The sequence below is a fragment of the Leptopilina heterotoma genome, unplaced genomic scaffold (assembly GCF_015476425.1).
Source record: "Leptopilina heterotoma isolate Lh14 unplaced genomic scaffold, ASM1547642v1 Lhet_0, whole genome shotgun sequence".
Lineage (NCBI taxonomy): Eukaryota > Metazoa > Arthropoda > Insecta > Hymenoptera > Figitidae > Leptopilina > Leptopilina heterotoma.
Window position 1 is genome coordinate 366,402 of NW_025110811.1, and position 19,839 is coordinate 386,240.

The 19,839-nt window shown below is 21.0% G+C and overlaps 1 protein-coding gene across 7 annotated transcripts in view; it reads left to right on the forward strand.

Annotated features, from left to right (window-relative positions):
- LOC122503188 overlaps window positions 1–19,839 on the forward strand; it is a 318,272-nt gene that overhangs the window by 280,297 nt on the left and 18,136 nt on the right. For all 7 annotated transcript variants that reach the window (XM_043613669.1, XM_043613987.1, XM_043613735.1 and 4 more), the window contains 2 exons: window positions 2,091–2,209; window positions 18,939–19,340. In XM_043613669.1, the coding sequence (XP_043469604.1) occupies window positions 2,091–2,209; window positions 18,939–19,340 (521 nt within the window). The remainder of the gene's footprint in view (window positions 1–2,090; window positions 2,210–18,938; window positions 19,341–19,839) is intronic.

Here is a 19,839-nt window from a genome sequence, read left to right on the forward strand (position 1 = left end):
CAATTTAAATTAACGGTTTAGAATCACAACAATAATGTACGTTCATTTCATGATGAAGATGATGCGTTTGAAACGCTTCGAACAACGGATGATTTACACTAAATGTCCTCTGCATGTTTAACCTGAGAGGGAAAGCAAATGACGAACTTTCGTCAACAAAAGCAAATTGACTACTAACTAAACTGTTCAAATTTCACAAAGTGCTTAATAAAAACTATACAAATTTTTATTATTTTTCTGCTTTTTTTTAATTTAATTTTTTTTTCGTACTTCAAAATTTTTTAATTCTTTCCAATTTAATTTATTTTTAATTTAAAAATTCTTAAATTCTTTCTAATTTAATACTTTTTCGAATTTAATAATACTTTTTCTTAAATCATTTAAAGGATTTAAGACTTAATATTTTTTCTAATTTAAGAATTCTTAAATTCTTTTTAATTTAAAATTTGTTTTTACTTTTACATTTTTGTTAGTTTAAACTATTTTCCTAAGTGAGATTTTAAACGATCATTTATTTAGTAAACAAATTAATTCTAAGACCGAAGATAAACGTAAAAAATTAGACAATAAGAGAATCAAATTAATTTGAATTCAAAATTTAAATCCAAAATTGGTTTTAAATTTTGAATTTACATTAATTTGATATTCTTTATAATTATTTAGATTCAATATACGATTGTAAATAATAAAATTAAGATTATTTACGAATATCTCGAGATTCAATATGGAGCGGCTACTCTCCACCTGCGAACGCCAAGGTCACCGCTAGATGGCAGTTCAGTTCCTTCTTGGAATTTTCACTGCCATCTGGTGGCGACCTTGACGTTCTCAAGTGGAGAAATCGGCCATTTTATTTCCGAAGAACTTTTTTATAATCAAAAACAATTGTTATTGTAAAAATAATTCAATTTCTCTTTCCTCGAACAAAAATTATGTTTCATTAATAAAAATTTTGATAAGATTTAATATTAAAATAAGTTAAAACAAATTAAATAAAAAATAAATTTTTGTGATTCATGAAACATTTTAATACCCCTGAAGAATATTTCTTTTTCATAAAATTAGAATTACTTGAAAAAAAGCCCTAAGCTCAAGACTTCAAAAAAAAAAAAAAGAATAAAAAAGTTTCAAGTGTTCTTGTTGAAACAGTGGCAATTAAAAGGGCGTCTGAATCTGAAGCAAGTTTTAGCTTTTACTTCAAGTCAAGACAATGAAGGTACTTTCGATGTTAAAAAAACTCTTGACCCCAGAGTTGTAATCTCGAAGTTTAAGAAAAAAAATTTCATTTAAAAAATATTTCCGACGTATAAATAAAATATTTTCTGAATTATAAAAATTTTATTACACAATCATAAAGTTAACATTATTTCTGTTTAAAAAAAATAAATTTGTTTTCTCACCTGCTGGCCGAGGGAAATATTTATTTAATTGTAGATAATAATGAATTCACGATAAGTAATTGTAAGGAAAGTGAATAATAATTATTAATAATAAAAAATAATAAAAATTAATAATTAATAATTAATAATAATAAATAATAGCTAATATTAAATAATAACTAATAATTTAGGAGATAAATTAAGAGAGAAAGTAAAGAGTAGGAACTAGGAAGTGATAGTTTGGAAACGAATTGTAAAATAATAATTAATAGTAATTAACAATAAATATAATCACTAATAATGAACAGTAAATAATAATTTATTAAATAGTAATTAATATTAATTAATTAAATAGTAATTAATATTAATTAATTAAATAGTAATTAATATTAATTAATATTAATTGTTAATCGCTAATAATAAGAAATAGTTAATAATCATGACAATAAATAATTAATAATAAAACATATTTATTACTAATTGTTGATAATAAAAAATAATTAATAATAAAAAATATAAATTATTTATTATTAATAACAATTATTATTATTATCAATAAAAAAATTATTCATTTTATTGATAAATGAAAAAATTGCTGTTTCATTATCATTAAAAAGAAAAACTACTTTTTTTGTTTTGGAGGAGGAAAAATTTGCTGTCCCATCTTTTAATGATAGTGTAATTATTTGTCTTTTTTTTTTGTTTTTGTAGCCTCAACATGAACCGCACGTGACTGCCTATGGCAAGGACCGCAGACGAGCCTTTGGTAAAAACCAACGACGTGTTAAAGCCTCTAGTACCCCAGCTCTTCTTGACCGGGACGATGACGGGTAAGAGGATTTCATTCATAAAACATTTATGACTCTACACTTTTAGTCAATATCTCACTTAGATCACAATCTTTCACAAGCAAAGCGCAAAATCCCATTGGAGATCATATTTTGCAAGGAAAAAATAAAATCTTTTATTTTCAAAGGAACAAATTCAAAAATATTTTTTTTGTTCTCTAGAATATTATATGTTCACATAATTTATTATTTTTTAAATTTCTTATTTACTTTAAAATTTATTATTAAATTATTTAAATTATCATTATTTATTTATTATTTTAATTTTTAAATAATATTTTTTTTTATCGAATACTTGTTTATTAATTATTACAATATTTATTAAAATATTAATTTTGATGGTAATTTCAATTTTTGTTGTAATATTAATTGCAATATTAATTACAATTTACAATACTATTTGACACTATTAAGGGCATTTGAACCATTATGACGTCACAATGGGTGCAAAGCATGAGTTTTGACATTGTGACGTCATAATGGTTCAAATGCCCTTAATGACAATATTAATTAACAATAATATTAATTCTAATAATTATTAGAAAATTAATAACAATGTGAATTACAATATTAATTGTAATATTAAGAACAATATTAAGAACAATATTAAGTAAAATAAAATATTAAAAAATAAAAATATTAAAAAATAAAAGTTAAAATATTAACTATAATATTACGTATAAATAAATTAATAGCAATAATATTAATTATATTATTTATTAGTAATAGGAATTACAATAGTAATTAACAGGATTAAAATTGAAAAATTAATTACAATATTATTTGCAATTTAATTATTCATTTTAATATCTATTAATTACAACAATAATTATAATAATAATTAATATTGTTCATTAGAAGATTGTAGATTAATAATTAACAATGATAATTAAATAACAGTAAAAATTTGTTGGCGGCGGGAATCGAACGCAATATCCTCATGTTCCCAGTGAAGTACTCTACCCACTGAGCTATTTAATTTTTTCTAATTTCTAAAAATTGAAACACATTTTCTTAACTATTTTTAACTTTTCTGATACATTTGAATTCATTATCTTGAATTTTATTGTTATGTTTAGATTTGAATTCGAGGCCCTTCGAAGATTTTCAATCAATATAAATTTATTATTATTTATTTATTATTATTTTATTAAATTAAATTTAATTATTAAATTTATTTAATTTATAATTTTTTTTTGTTCCTGATGATGAACAGTTTTTCGAATACCTTTTTTTCAAATGTAACTCAGAAATTCAATATAACAATAAAAATTTAATTTAAAAAAAAAATTAAAAGAAATTAAATTTACTTTGAAAATAAATAATTAAATAAATAAGATATGAATTTTCAACAGAAATATTCTGTGATATACTATCAATGTTATATTTCAAATGTAAATTTGTTTTCCATTAAAAATTACATCCATTTACTTGATAGAGAGTACTAACTGTGAAATAGAAATTCTTTAAATTAAAAATCCTTTTTCTATTTTTTTTTTTTTTTTTTAATCTAAATCTATTGATTGGAAATCTTCGAAGGGCTTAGAATTGAAATCTTAACATAACAATGACACATTGATCCTGTGCTTTCTTGAGCCACTCCTGCGTGATATGGGAAAAAAATAAATCATCTCTGGATGATGCCTCAAGGTCGATGCGAAAGGCTCATCTTCTCCAAAATGTATTTTTTAAGCGTGAAGCTATTTAGAATTTTAGACGCGTAGGGATAACTTATATGTATTGGAATTTCACCCTCGTTTAGAGATGATTAGTATGATTAGTGTTTCTTTAGATAGTTATTAATTGTACGCTATTTATCAATATGGATATAGATTTTTTGTTCTATTTATCAATTTTTATTTTCTTCTTATTATTTTTTTATTATTTTTTTTTTTATTGTATTTTATGTATTTAATTTATTTATTTATTTTTATTAGTAATAATTTTTCTTTTATTTTATTTTCTTTTTGTTTTTTTATTTATTCATTATCTTTTTGTTTTGGCCTCAATTTTAATTTATTTTTAATTGTTTGTAATTTTCATTTAATTATTTATTTATATTTATTTGTCATTTTTGTTTATTTATTTATTTATTTTTATTAGTACTACTTTTCCTTTTATTTTATTTTCTTTTAGTTTTTTTATTTATTCATTACCTTTTTGTTTTGGTCTCAACTTTAATTTATTTTTAATTGTTTGTAATTTTCATTTCATTATTTATTTTTATTTATTTGTCATTTTCGTTTATTTATTTATTTATTTTTATTAGTACTACTTTTCCTTTTATTTTCTTTTAGTTTTTTTATTTATTAATTTTCTTTTTGTTTTTGTCTGAAATTTAATTTATTTTTAATTGTTTGTAATTTTTATTTATTTATAGTTATTTATCATTTTCGTTATTTATTTGATGTTTGTTTCATTTTTATTTATTACTGTTTATTTCATTTTTATTTATTACTGTTTATTTCATGTTTTTTATAGTTATAATTTTTTTTTATTTATTGTTTATTATACTTTACTTATTATATTGTTATTTATTTATATTTCATATTTTTATTATTGCATTTCTCATAGAGGAAGGATTTTATTTTTTTTTTTTTTGGTTGAAAAATAAATTAAAACTATGAAAAAATGGGGGGTCAACTCTACTGGGGATCGAAACCCGGGACCTATCAATTGTCGGTTGATTGCTCTTCCACTGAGCTACAGAGGTTCCAACAAATTTTCTGTTTTATCGCCTCAATAGTCCAGATGTTTGAAAAAAAATATTTTTTTCTATTTATTATTTATACATAATTATTTATTTACTGCTTGTTAAATTTTTGTTTTCTACTTACTATTTGCAATTTAAAAAAAAGAACAAAAAGTGAAATCACTTCTTGTTTTTTCTTATCATTTTTCGTTTTGTTTATAATTTTATTTCATACTTAAAAAATAATTTTTTAAAAGCATATATACAATTTTTAAATTTAAATTAAAATTTTTTTCTTCATAATATTCTATTTAAATTTAAATTAAAATTTTTTTCTTGATAATTCTTTTTAAAAAAATTCTTTTTCTTTATCAAAAAGAAAAGAAAAGAAAATTAAAAATAATTTTTTAAATAATTTTTTTTTTTTGATAATTAGAGCAAAAAGATTTTTTCTCTTTGATTTTTATTCAGTTTTTGTTATCTGCTCGTAATAATTATTATTGTATGATATCGTATACAAAAAATAATCCAGAATAAAGTTAGAAAAGAATAAGTCAAGCATAGTTGACCTCTTTTTTTTTTACCTTTCAGTCTTTAGCTTCTGTGTTCACTGATATACAGAGGTCATGCACCTGTCTTCTCTTTTGATGTCTAGTCTCTCCTTTTCGGGAAATAAGATTTCAGTTATTCAGATGAATTCAGAAATTAAATTAAACAAAAGGAAGATTTTTTTTTCCAATACCACATTTCAATTTAAATTCTTAATTGAATATCTCATTCTCACAGAAAATTGATAAAAATATAATTAAATTCCATTTTTCCTTTTATTTTATATTTTTTCCAAACTAAAGAATATTTTTTAAATATTTATTTATATTAATATTAATTTAATATTAATTCATATATTAATAATAATTCAAATATTAATAATTTTAAATATTTTAGAAAATTTTTAAATATTTTTTTGAAATTATTTTTTATAAATAATTTACAGTTTCAATTTTTGATCAATATCTTTTTTGATTATTAAATTTTTTCCCAAAAAAAAACCACTTAGTCAATAATAGTGATAAATTACTTTATTAAAAAAAACCAAAGAGGGTGAAATTCCAAACATAAATATTTAAATTTATTTTTCTAAAGTTCAATAGTTTCTGGAGCCGCAGCATCAATAAAATTTGATTGAGAGAAGAATATTAAGATCTTGAAAAAAAGAGGGGGGGGGATCTTTTTTTAACAATTTGAAAAATGTTTCTATTTTTTTTTTATGGGCACCTTTGGTGGCGACGGCTCAATTGATCTTTGGACACCAAGTAGTGTTTCTCGCAGGGGGGCAAACTCACCGGTGGTCAAAGATCCATCTATTTTCGACAACAATCTAAATAGATCTTATTTTCATGTAGTTATTTTCTTTTTTTCATTTTTTTTTTTTTTTGAGTCACTTTGAAATGGCAATATACCGACTCAAACGGGTGGTCCAAAAAAAAATTTCCTTCTTTTTCTGGGTAAAATTTGTTGTCGTACCTGTCGACTCGTTCTGGTTCAAACGAGCCGAAAGCGTTTTGTTGTATGTATATATGTATATTTTTACAACTTCGACGAAATTTCTCGCTCATCTTTTCCCTCCCCCGTTTTTAAACTGTCAACCGTGTGAAATGTTACTCAACATATATATTTAATTTGAATGCGCATGGAATTTTGCACCTATCAGAAGCGTGAAATTTTTTTTTCTGCATTTTTTTTATTCATTAATCATTTTTTCTCGTTACTTTGCATTTGTTTGTTACTTTTTTTTTTTTGTTATTTTGCACCAGAATAATTTATGCAAAAAAAAGTAACTTTGTACTTTTATTATTTTATTTTTATTTTATTTTTTTAATAACTAAATCCTTTTTTATTATAATTGAATAGTTTAATAATTAATAGTTATATTTTTAAAAAAGAAAACAAAAAAATAAATAGATTTGTCTAAAGTTTCTGCAATTTTTGCTACTCTGGGCGAAAAATTGCCGAATCTGTCCTCTTGACACTTCTTCTTAAATAAATGACAGAAATTTCACTAAAATAGTATTTCTTTTTATTTTAATAGAAAATTGTAAATTTGATGAATGTTTTTACTTGAAAAAAATCTAAATTATTCTCATAATAACATTTTCTTGATTATAAAAAAGTTTTTCAGAAATAAAATGGACGATTTCTCCACTTGAGAACGCCAAGGTCATCAACAGATGGCAGTAAAAATTCCAAGAAGTTACTGAACTGACATCTAGCGGTGACCTTGGCGTTCGCAGGTGGAGAGTTGCAGCTCCATATTAAATCTCAAGATTTTCGTAAATAAAAAATCTTAAGAGTTTGATAATCATTATAAAATAAATGTAAATATAAAGAACTAAAAAATTAATATAAGGAAGCAAAAGAACTAAGTTTATGTTAATTTTTTAGTTCAACTAAAGAAAATTATAATTGTTAGTTAATTTGAAAATTAGAGTTATAGAGAAGAAAAATGCAGAAACTATAGATATTTCAGATTTTACTATAAAAGTATGGTAAAAGTTACTTTACTCATTCTTTTCCCTGTATTAATAGCAGGGAAATAAAAAAGGAAGGATGCAGTTTTTTTACGAGTCCAAATATTGAGATCCAAATTATATAGACATTGTTAGAGCCAGGGATTTAAAATTAATCTCCAGAACCGACTTCTGAATGGCATTCTAAACACGTTCTAATTTTTTTTTTTTTTTTTTTTTTTTTTTTTATTTTTTTTTATTCGTTACACATTGACTAAACACCAAGAGTCTAGGACACTTTTATTGCCATTGAAAACTGTCATTGACATTATTACTCATAAAAGTTTACCTTCAATTTTGATAAATTCAATTCGATTCTAATAAACAGGAATTCATAAAATGTTAATTATTTTACAATCATTTTATAGTCACTTGTAAAGTTTTCAAAAAGATGATTATTATTTTATTGCATTCAAAATTTTTATAATTTTAAATTGTGTATATAAAGCGTCGACATTCATAAATAATAATAAATATATATAAAATAAATAAAAATTTGATAAATAGTAAAGAAATAAATTTTCTTTTCTTTATTATGGTAAAAAAAATGCATAATATAAGTAAAAGTGAAACAACATGTATAATAAATATTTATGAATGAAATTCGAAAATGAAAGTAAAATGCGATGAAAGTTGTAATATTTTTTTTTTGTTTAGTTATAAACTTAAAAATTTCGGTAATAATAGAAATGAATAAAAAAAAATATTTAATTTAACTTTTATTATTGTTTACAAACGTTTTCTCTTAATTAAAAAGAACTTTTTTTATTGTATTAAAAATTAAACTTCTATTTCTTTTCTTAATTACTTTTTAATTCTTTTAATTCTTTTTTAGAGCACGAATTTAGCTCATTCTAGTTTTAAACAATAAATAAAAGTTTCTTAAAATTAAAAGATTAAAATATTATAATATTAAAAATATATTTTTTTATTTTTTTTATATAATAAAATAATTATTATAAATAAATATATTAAGTATATTATAATTAAAAATTAAACAAAATCTTGTTCATAGCCGGAAGAGCACGAACTATGTATACATAGTTATAAATAAAAAATTATTATAAATAATAACAAAAAAAAATATAAAGCCAAATATAAATAAAAATTAATACAAATAAATAAAATAAATTTAAAAAACGTTAAAATTTCAAAGCTAGAAGAACTTAGCACAAAAATAAAAAAAATAAAATATTAAAATAATTAAAAATTTTATCCAAAATTTTTAGGATAATCAAAATGTCGAGATGGGGCATAAAAATATTTAAAAGTTGTACAACTTTTAAATATTTTTATGCCCCATCTCGACATTTTGATTATCCTAAATTAATTTTTGTTTACCTGTGGTCAGACAATCAAAAAAATAATAATCAAAGTAAAAAAAGAGCCGAGATTAGTCTATTATAAACTAGGATTGAAAAATAGGGTGAACAAGAAGTGAATTGTGGTCTGCCCCTATAATAGGGGTGAGGACATTGAGGGGGGAATGCAGGGGAAACGGGAACACCTTTGAGACAGCCGCCTTCTATATTCGTTACCAACGTTTCTTCGGCGGTCGGCCGGCTGTTTCCTCCCACTTCGTTTCAAATAAAAGTGGAAGGAGAGCACAGTGGGTCTGATGGGTCTGATGAACGACCAAAGAGAGGGTCATTTCCAGTAACGTATTTATTATTTTTTTCAAATTGGCACCGTTGAAAATTTGAGGGCGCCATTAAAAACATATATTATACCCATCAGATTTGTATAGTAAATTTTCCTTCTAGGGACAAATTTTTTAAAATTTTCTAAGGCGTCAAATATTTCCCTGCTTTTGTTATTTTATTTCCCCACGGTGTGGAATTGAGTTTTTTTTTTGTTTTTGAAATTTAATATTCATGAAAAAATATTTTTGAAACAAATTCGAAGCCACCGGGAATTGAACCCGGGTTCAACGGACGCAATACAAAGACCCTAACCAACAAGCTAAGCAAACAACAATCAAATTAAGTCAAAAAAAAAGTATTAAAACGTTGCTTCGCAACAATTTTTGATATGTTTTTTGTCTCAATTTTATATCTTTAGATTGTTAGAAAAATTTTGAGACAGTAAAAGCAATTTCATTAAATAATTATGTAAAATATATAAACCTATTTATAGTTTAAAGAACTGAGATTTTTTAACAATTCTATTAATTCAAATTCTTTTGAAATTAGTTAAATTTTTTAATATAATTTATTCTCGAAAATAATGGATTTATAGAAAAATTTTAGTTAAGAACACTGAAAAAATTGAATTTTTAAAATGTTAGAAATCATTCCAGAAATTCAATTATTTTCAAAAAGTAATAAAAATTCTTCACGCAAAAATTCAATTATCTTCAAAAATTTTTTAAAAATCTTTGGTAAAAATTTCAATTACATATCTTTATAAATAATAAAATTCTTCTATGAAATTCAATTATTTTTAAAAATTATAATAAAATTCTTGGCATTTCAATTGTTTTCAAAAATTTTCCTAAATTCAATTATTTTTAATATAAATAAAAATTTTTAAACCAATTTAATTATTTACAAAAAATTTTGATAAAATGCTCCGCAAAGATTTAATTATTTTTATAAATATTAAAAATTTTACAGGAATTCAATAATTTTACAAATTTTTTTATAAATTTCTTAACAGTAATTCAATTGTTTTCAAAAATTTTAATAAAATTCTTGGCAAAATTCCAATTCTTTTCAAAAATTTTACTAAATTCAATGATATTCAATATTTTAATAAAATTTTTTAAAAGACCAGTTATTTCAAAAAAATTTTTTATAAAATTCTACGCAAAGATTCAATTATTTTTATAAATAATAAACTTTTTTACAGCGATTCAATTATTCTCATAAATAAATAAAGTTCATTAAAGAATTTTAATTTATTACTTTTATGCTAATTTTAAATGAATTCCTCGAAAAATATAATTATTCTTAAAAATTTCATTAAAATTCGTCGAAAGAATTCAATTATTTAAAAATTTGTTGGTAAAATCCTTTATAAGAATTAAAATTTAAGAAACATTCAATTATTTAATAAATTATTTATTTTTTATTTAAATAATTGAATTCTCGTAGAATTTTCTAATAAAAATTCATTTAAACATTGAAAATATCTACTATTTTTATAAAATTTTCCAAACGAAATTAATCAATTAAAAGAAATTTTAATTAAATTCTACGCAAACTTTTAACTTTTAACTTTTTTTTCATAAGTAATAAAATTTTTTACTGTGATCGCAGCGATTTCAATTATTTTTATAAATAATAAAATTCTTCTCAGGAATTCAATTATTCTTAAAAATTAATTATTAAACTTAAAGTGAATAAAAAATAATAAATGAAAATTCGATTATTTTCAAAGCCTACTGTATTTTATTAAAAAGTTTCTCCAAAAGAATTAAATTATTTAAACAAATTTTTTTAGAAAATTCTCTGCAAACATTTAATTACTTTCAACAATAATAAAAATTTCCCAGGAATTCAATTACTTACAAGTTTTTTTTTATAATTTTCTTCCCAATAATTAAATTATTTTGATAAATAATAAAATTTTGACAGGGATTCAATTATTTCGATAAAATAATAAAACTTATCGCATAATTTCAATTTTAATTATTTTTAATATAATTTTAAAATTTTTGCAAATTACTCTAAAAATGTAATTATTCTTAAAAAATCATTGTGAGAATTCAATTTTAAGAAACATTCATAATTTATTCAATAAATTATTTGTTTTTGTATTTAAATAATTGAATTCTCGTAGAATTTACTAATAAAAATTGATTTAAAATTGAATTTCATTAAAAATTTGTAACAATAATAATTGAATATTACAAGTGTTATTGGAAATTTCTAGAAATAATTAAATTTCAAAAGGTTTTTTTGAATTGAAATCATTGAAAATTTCATTGTTGTAAAACTTTAATAATATTTTTTATTTTGAAATAAAAATAATTAAAGTTTAGAATAACTTTATTTAAAAATTTCAGTAAAAAATGATTGAATTTGGGAACGATTAGTTTTAAATTTTATTGAAAAATTCGGTATAAAATAGTTAAATTAAAAAGAATAAATATTCTTCTTGCAATTTCAATTCCCAGCCCCTTAAATTTGTTTCCAAAATATTTTTCTTTTTCGTAAAGATAAGAAATGATCAAATTTCCAGGTCCAAAATAAAACAAGCAAGGCATAATTAATTATTATTTAATTTACGTCAAATATTAATATTTTTAAAAAATCATTTCTTTGTATATTATATAGGCTCCAAAGAAATGAATTTTTAAAAATTAATTTTTCTTCCCAAGTGGGTGAAAATAAACTTGTAATTAAATCTTTGACGATAATAATAATTTAGAAGACTGAATACATATTTTGAAGTAATTAAATTTTGAATTAATTAAATAATTATTATTTAATTTACGTTAAATATTAATATTTTGAAAAATTCTTCTTGTTGTTGTAGGTTCCAAAGAAATTAATTTTTCTTCCCAAGTGGGTGAAAATAAACTTGTAATTTAATCTTTGACGATAATAATAATTTAGGAGACTGAACAAATTTTGATGTAATAAAATTTTGAATTAATTATTATTTAATTTACGTCAAATATTAATATTTTTAAAAATTCATACATGCTCCAAAAAAATGAATTTTCAAAAATTCATTTTTCTTCCCAAGCGCGTTAAAAAAAATATCTTGTAATTAAATCTTTGACGATAATAATAATAATTTAAGAGACTGAACAAATTTTTGAAGTGTCTTTAAATTTTTCAAAAGTGACTCATTTAAATCACCATTGGGATTAGTCTCGACCCAAAGACTCCAAGTTTTTTTTTTTAGTCAGTTGAAATTTAGGGCAGATGTCGAGGGTGGTTCTCGTTTTTAATTACGGTCCTGTATGTAGTGCACATGGACCTGTGTAACAACCCTCAGCGATTTATACCTGAAGCGACCCTTGAAGCTTGAAATCTCTTCTTGGAAGAACACACACATACAAACACAATCACAGACCCAACCGAAGACGTTGTGTCCTCCTCTCTAGGTTTCTACTGTCGTTGATGTTGAGGGTTCCAGTCAGTTGCACGCGGTCTTCTGTTCCATGCACTTCTTTCATTTTATATGCTTTCAAATGTGCGGCGTGTTTACTACTCTGTTTTTTAAAATTAAAATCCCAACTTGAAGTTGTTTTCGCCTCTCTTTTGTTTTTCTTCAAATTAAATTTTTTTCATTTTTTTGACACAATGTGTTTCGTTTGTGTTAATATTTAAATAATTAAGTGAAGATCGAGTAGGAGGGAAATTTTTTTTCTTCTTCGCACATGTGGCGCTCTGTCAGATTTGAAGATTTTTTGGAGTTTAAAATAGTTCTTTTTCTGGTGTCGAGAAAAGAAATGTGTGGATTGTGAAAAAAGAGAAGCCTCAGGGGTTACATATGTGGAATATAGTTGAAACCTCTGAGGAAAATTGAGTGTTAAATCTTTTTTTTCTTCAATTTGTGTCTGTGTGTGTGTTATTAAAAAAAAAGTGGTATTTCGAAGGCTACAACAGGTGTTTTTATAAATAAGCAGTGAATGATTGTCTCTTTGGGATTATTTCATTGATTATATATATGGCTATCTTCATGAATGGGGAGAGGTAAATTTTCCCACTTTTTTTCTTCTTTTCGTATATAAAATAAAAAAAAAATATTTCACTGAAGAATTTTTTAATTTTATATTTTTTTTGCTCTCTGTTATTAATACTGAATTATTATTTAAAAATTGAGATTTACGCTCATAATACACAAGTAACTTTTACTATACTTTAGAAGGAAATTTAAATTATTATTTTTTAACTAAATAATTAGTACATCATTTTATTTAATTCTGTATTAAAATTTATTTTCAAAATTAGTCAACTTTACTATTCTGAATTGAAATTTACTCTCGCAATTAATCAACTTTACTATTTTGTATTAAAATTTACTTCGAAAATAGTAAATTTTATGTAAATTTGTATTTTTGTACTAAAAAATCAGTCAATTAGACTAATTTCTGCATTACAATTTACTTTCGGAATTAATAAATTTTACTATTAATTAAAAATTACTTAGTTTATTTTACTAATTTTACTATTTTGCTATTTTAATTTTACTATTTTTTTGAATAAGTACTACTTTTGGACTAAACATTCAGTCAATTTTACTAATTTCCGCATTAAAATTTACTTTCGAAATTAATAAATTTTACTATTAATTAAATAGTATATTATTTCATTCCCATTTTACTATTTTATTTAAATTACTATTTTTGGACTAAATAATCAGCTAATTTTACTAATTTCTACTTTTAAATTTACTTTCTAGATTAATAAATTTTACTATTAATTATATAGTACTTATTTTATTTCGTTTTTACTTTATTATTTTTACTGTTTTACTATTTTGCTATTTTACTTGTACTATTTTTTGGAATGACTATTTTTTGACTAAATAATCAGTCATTTTTACTAATTTCTACATTAAAATCTACTTTCTAAATTAATAAATTTTACTATTAATTAAATAGTACCTACTTATTTTATTTAGTTTTTATTTTACAATTTTTACTATTTTGGTATTTTACTTTTACTATTTTTTTAAATTACTATTTTAAAATAAATAATCAGTCAATTCTACTAATTTCTGCATTAAAATTTACTTTCGAATTTAATAAATTTTACATTTTTACTACTAATTAAATAGTACTTTATTTCACTTCCATTTTACTATATTTTACTATTTTTACTATTTAAATTTTCCTATTTTGCCTAGAAAAATAGTCAAATCAGAAAATACTATTTTTACTGTTTTACTATTTTTCAATTTTACTGTTTTACTATTTTTCAATTTTACTTGTACTATTTTTTTAAATTAATATTTTTGGTCTAAATAATCAGTCATTTTTATACTAATTTCTACATTAAAATTTACTTTATAAGTTAATAATTTTTACTATTAATTAAATAGTATCTACTTATTTTATTTTATTTTTGTTTTACAATTTTGCTATTTTACTTTTACTATTTTAATTAAATTACTATATTTTTAGACTAAATAATCAGTCAATTTTATTAATTTCTGCAATAAAATTTGCTTTCGAAATTAATAATTTTTACTATTAATTAAATAGTACCTATTTCGATTTTATTTTACTAATTTTACTATTTTTTTAAATTACTATTTTTGGACTAAATAATCAGCCAATTTTACAACTTTCTACATTTAAATTTACTTTCTAAATTAATAAATTTTATACTATTAATTAAATAGTACTTACTTATTTTATTTTATTTTTGTTTTACAATTTTGCTATTTTACTTTTACTATTTTAATTAAATTACTATATTTTTAGACTAAATAGTCAGTCAATTTTACTTCCATCGTATAGTAAAATTTACCTTGGATTTATTTTTTATTAAATAAATAAATAATAAATAATACTAAAAATATGAAATTGAATTTCTAAAGTAAAAATTAGAATTAAAGTAAAAAATAATGTAAAAATAAATAAAATAAATAGAAATAAAGAAAAATAAATAAAATAAAGAATAATAAAGAAAATAAAGAAATACAAATAAATGATAAAAATAAAAAATAAAATAAATGAATAAAAAATTAAATTGAGTATAAAAATAGGGAATTAAATAAAAATTAAGTAATTAAAATTAATTACCTAATTAAAATAAAAATGAAATAATAGAGAGAAAAAATAAAGTAAATTTTCTAGTAAAACAAAATAAAAATGCAGTTCCTAATGTACAACATTGTATATTGACAGTGAATAGATTTTCCTTTTATGAATTAAAATTTATTGTTGTAATTTAATACCACAATTTAGTTACTTAAGTTTCCTTTAGTTTCGTATAATTAAGGGCATTTGAACCTTGATGACGTTACAGATTGTGCAAAGCATGTGTGACGTCATCAAGGTTCAAATGCCCTTAAAGTATATACAGTTGGTCAGTTTTGTCGGTAATTAAAAATGATTTATGACTATAGAATTGTTTCAAAAGATTATATAGTTTTCTCAAACGGTTGCCTCTTTACAGTATTGATTCTATTTGTTACAAAGTTGGTAGTTACGATAATTTATATATATGATAATTTATTGATACTTTAACACTCGATTTCAAATATTATTGTATATAAAGGTACTACAGAAATTTATGAAATTTATACCAATAAATTTAATGGTAATAATTTATTTTCATTCAACTTAAAATTTCCCAAAAACTTTCACTTTTTTGAAAAAAAAAAATAATTGATAAAATTATTACTGCAATTGTAATTATAATAATTATTGTATTGAATAGAGGAAGGACATGAAAATTAATTTTCTTAATTTTGATTCTAGTATTTTGTAATTTTTACAATTATATGTAAAAGTATAATAGTTTTTATCATCGTCAGTTTCTTTTTAAATAATTTTATTTAAATTTTTTGCTTTATTTTAATTATTATTTGTTATAACGAATAAAAAATAAAGGAACTAAATAAAAAAGAAACAATAATAAATAATAAATAATTCGTTGTAACAAATAGTAATTAAAATAACAATAATAATGTAAATAATAACAATAATAAATAATAACAACAATATACATTTTATTTAAAAAAAAAATAACTAAATATCATCAATATAAAAATATAATGAATATTTATTAACATTATAATTGAGTTTTTTTTATGTGAAAATAAATTTCTTTTGAAATCAAAACATTTGGAAGAAATGGGAAATTTTTGGCCGAAATAGGTACATTAAAAATAGAATGATTTTCAACTAAATAAATTAATTAGCATTTTACAATTTTGGCCTCGAATTTTTGAGAAACAAGATCAATATGTATATTAAAATAATATTAAGATGTTTTTATTTTTTTAATTCCAAAAACTTTTATCGTATAGAGTCTAAAATATGTTAATATTTGTTTTTTAGAAAAAAAACAGGACCAGAAAACACAGATATCTGATTGCATATATGTTAATTTTTAATATGTATTTTATATTATTATAATAATTATTTCGCCTCAAGAAACATTTGTAGCGTGAAATTTATTTTTAAAAATAATGAAAATTATTATTACTATTTTTATTAATACTGCGTTACTATTTTTTGATTTGTTGTTATTATTGCTATTATTTTTTATTTATTATTTTGTTTATTTACTTCCATTTTGCGTGAGTTTAAACGAGCCCTTTCATATAGATTATTATTGTTATTATTAATTTATTATTATAAATATTATTATTATTAACACAATTTTTGTATATTAATTATATTTATTTTTAATTATTTTCATAAAATTTTTTTTAATTAATAAATATTTTATTACTACGATGAAGAACTTTCTTTAAAGTTTATATCTATAATAATATTTTCTTTAATATAGAAGAAAATATCTCGATAATTTATACATTAATTAACCTCATTTTTGTAAAAAGGCCGCCTTCATTCAAGATTCTAAATATTTAATATAATAATGAATAAAATTCTATTTAATTATTCAATTTTATCACCTTAAATGTCAAATTAAATTTATACAAATTTGCTTTTACCGGAATAAGCATTTAAAAATGTATAAACGTCATAATAAATTTTCCACTTTTCAATAATAAACGAAATAAAAGTAATTATGGAAAAATAATATTTTAATGATGAATGAAAATAAAAATTAGACTGAAAAAAATGTATTTGATTCGAATATAAAGGAATATATACTTGTTTAATATCAAATAAATGAATTTGCTTGAATCATGTAAAGAAAATATTTACTAGAATCAAAGAAATATTCAGCTGAATCAAAGAAATATTTAGTTGAATCAAAGAAATATTTACTTGAATAAAATAAATTTTTTATTTATTATATAAATCAATTATTTAAAAAGATTTTTCAAAATTCATCGAAAAAAATTAAATTATTTTTAGAAATAATCAAATTCATCGCAAAAATTAAATTACTTTCATTAATAATTAAATTCTTCTCAAGAATTGAATTATCATCAAAAATAATAATATTCTTCCCAAGAATCCAATAATTTGCACTGAAATTTTAATAAAATTTCTCAAAAATTCAATTACTTATATGAAAATTTAAATAATTCTCTTCAAAAAAATTTATTATTTTTAATTAAATTTTAATTGAATTTATCGAATGAATTCAATTATTATTAATTTTAATCAAATTCTTTTAATTAAATTTCTCAAAAATTCAATTATTTTTGAAAATTACTCAAAAGATTACATCTATTTTCAAAATTTTTTATAAAATTCTTTTCCAGAAATTCAATTATTTTTATAAATAATAAAATTCTTTTCCAGAAATTCAATTATTTTTATAAATAATAAAATTCTTCTCAGGAATTCAATTATTTAAAAAATTTTTAATAACAATCGTTGCAAGAATTCAATTAGTATTTTCATTAATAATATTTAATTTTCAATGAAAGTCAATTATTTAAAATTCAATTTTCATAAAATTTTTGGAAAAAAATCATTTCTTTAAAAAGATTTTTTTTTAATTCTTCTCAAGAATGCAATTAATTAAAAAACTTTATTAAAGTTCGGTGACAAAAAATTCAATTATTTGCATATATAATAAAACTCATCGCAGGATTTCAATTATTTTTAATATAATTTTAAATTAATTCAGCTAAAAACTCAATAATTATTCTTAAAAATTTGAATAAAATTCTTCGAAAAAATTCAATTATTTAAAAAAATTTGATTTAATTTGTTTCTTAGAGTGTAATAATTATTTTCAATTAATTTTTAATTACATTTCTTAAATGAATTTAATTATCAAAAATTGTAATGGAATTCTTCGTAAAAATTCAATTATTTTAAAAAATGTTGATAAAGTTCTTTAAAAGAATTCAAATAATTTAAGAAATATTCAATTTTTCAGATAAATTATTTATTATTTAAAATTTTAAATAATTGAATTCTCGTAGAACTTTCTAAGAAGAAAAGAATTGATTTAGAATTGAATAAAATAAAATGATAAAAGTTTTGAATAATTTTATTTATTTCAAGAAAAATAGGATTAAATTTTGAAAGAACTTGTAATTTTTAGAAATAATTAAATTTCAAAAATGCGTTACATCGAAATCATTCGAAATATTTTAATTCTTGACAAAGAAAAGTAAAGAGGCAAAGTAAAGAGGCATTTAATTATTTATTTAAAAAACTTATTCTATTTTTGAATGTAATTAAGAAATTATAAAAAAATTGAGTCAAGTTTAATTTTTCGATAGCTACTTTTTTACTACTTTTTTCCTGTCTTCAAGCTACTTTTTGCTACTTTTTAAAAATTAACTATCGAGTACGAAACCTGCAATATTATGTTAATATTTTTTATTTAATGGATTTTCTTTAGAATGTTTAAAAAATTTTTTTTTTCTTTTTTCTGTATTTCAGTCGACGATGGTCAGGCGATGATGACGATGATGACGACGAGGATGTTAGAGGAAGTCACGTGACCACTGAACATCCCCTTGCCGAAGCATCAATTCCTCTTGTTTCTCATTCTCATCTACAGGAAACGGCAACTGTTACGCCGGCTGTTGTTATTAATAACACCGGAAGTCAAATACATCGGGCCCATGCTCCAAATCAACAAGAAAGTGTCTTACAAAAATTTCGAAAAAGTTTCTCCCTAAGATTTCATAAAAAAGGCAGTAAAGAAAGCACCGAGAGTGAATGTCCACCGGATTGTAATGAGGGTTCAATGAATCTCGACGATGATGATGATCGTCATTTGGCACCAGCCTCCGATCAATCACAACATAAAGAGGATTCGGGAAATGATCAAAGATTTAGGTCAGTAGTTTGAAGAAAATTTATCAAAAAAAAAAAAAAATTACTTAGTATTCAATTTATTATTTTTTTTATTAGGCAAATTACTAAATTTGTTATTTTTAAACAAAAACTTCAATTTTTGAATCATTTTAGACTATAATTTTATTAAAGAAATGACTTATAAGCTAATTATCTAATTTATTATTAATATTTAGAATTTTCAAAAATATTTTAACGAAATTCATTGCAGAAATAAAATTAAATTATTTTCACAAATAAAAACATTTTTCTGCAAGAATTCAATTAATATTTGTAAATAATAAAATTTTTCACAGCAAATACAATTATTTTTAAAAAATTTTATTAAATTCCTCGAAAGAATTCAATTAATTTCAATGGAGTTTTAATAAAATTTTTAGAAATAATTCAAATATTTTTGAAAATTTAAAAAAATTTCTTTGTAACAATTCAATTATTTTCATGAATAATAAAATTCTTCACAGGATTTTTAATTACTTGA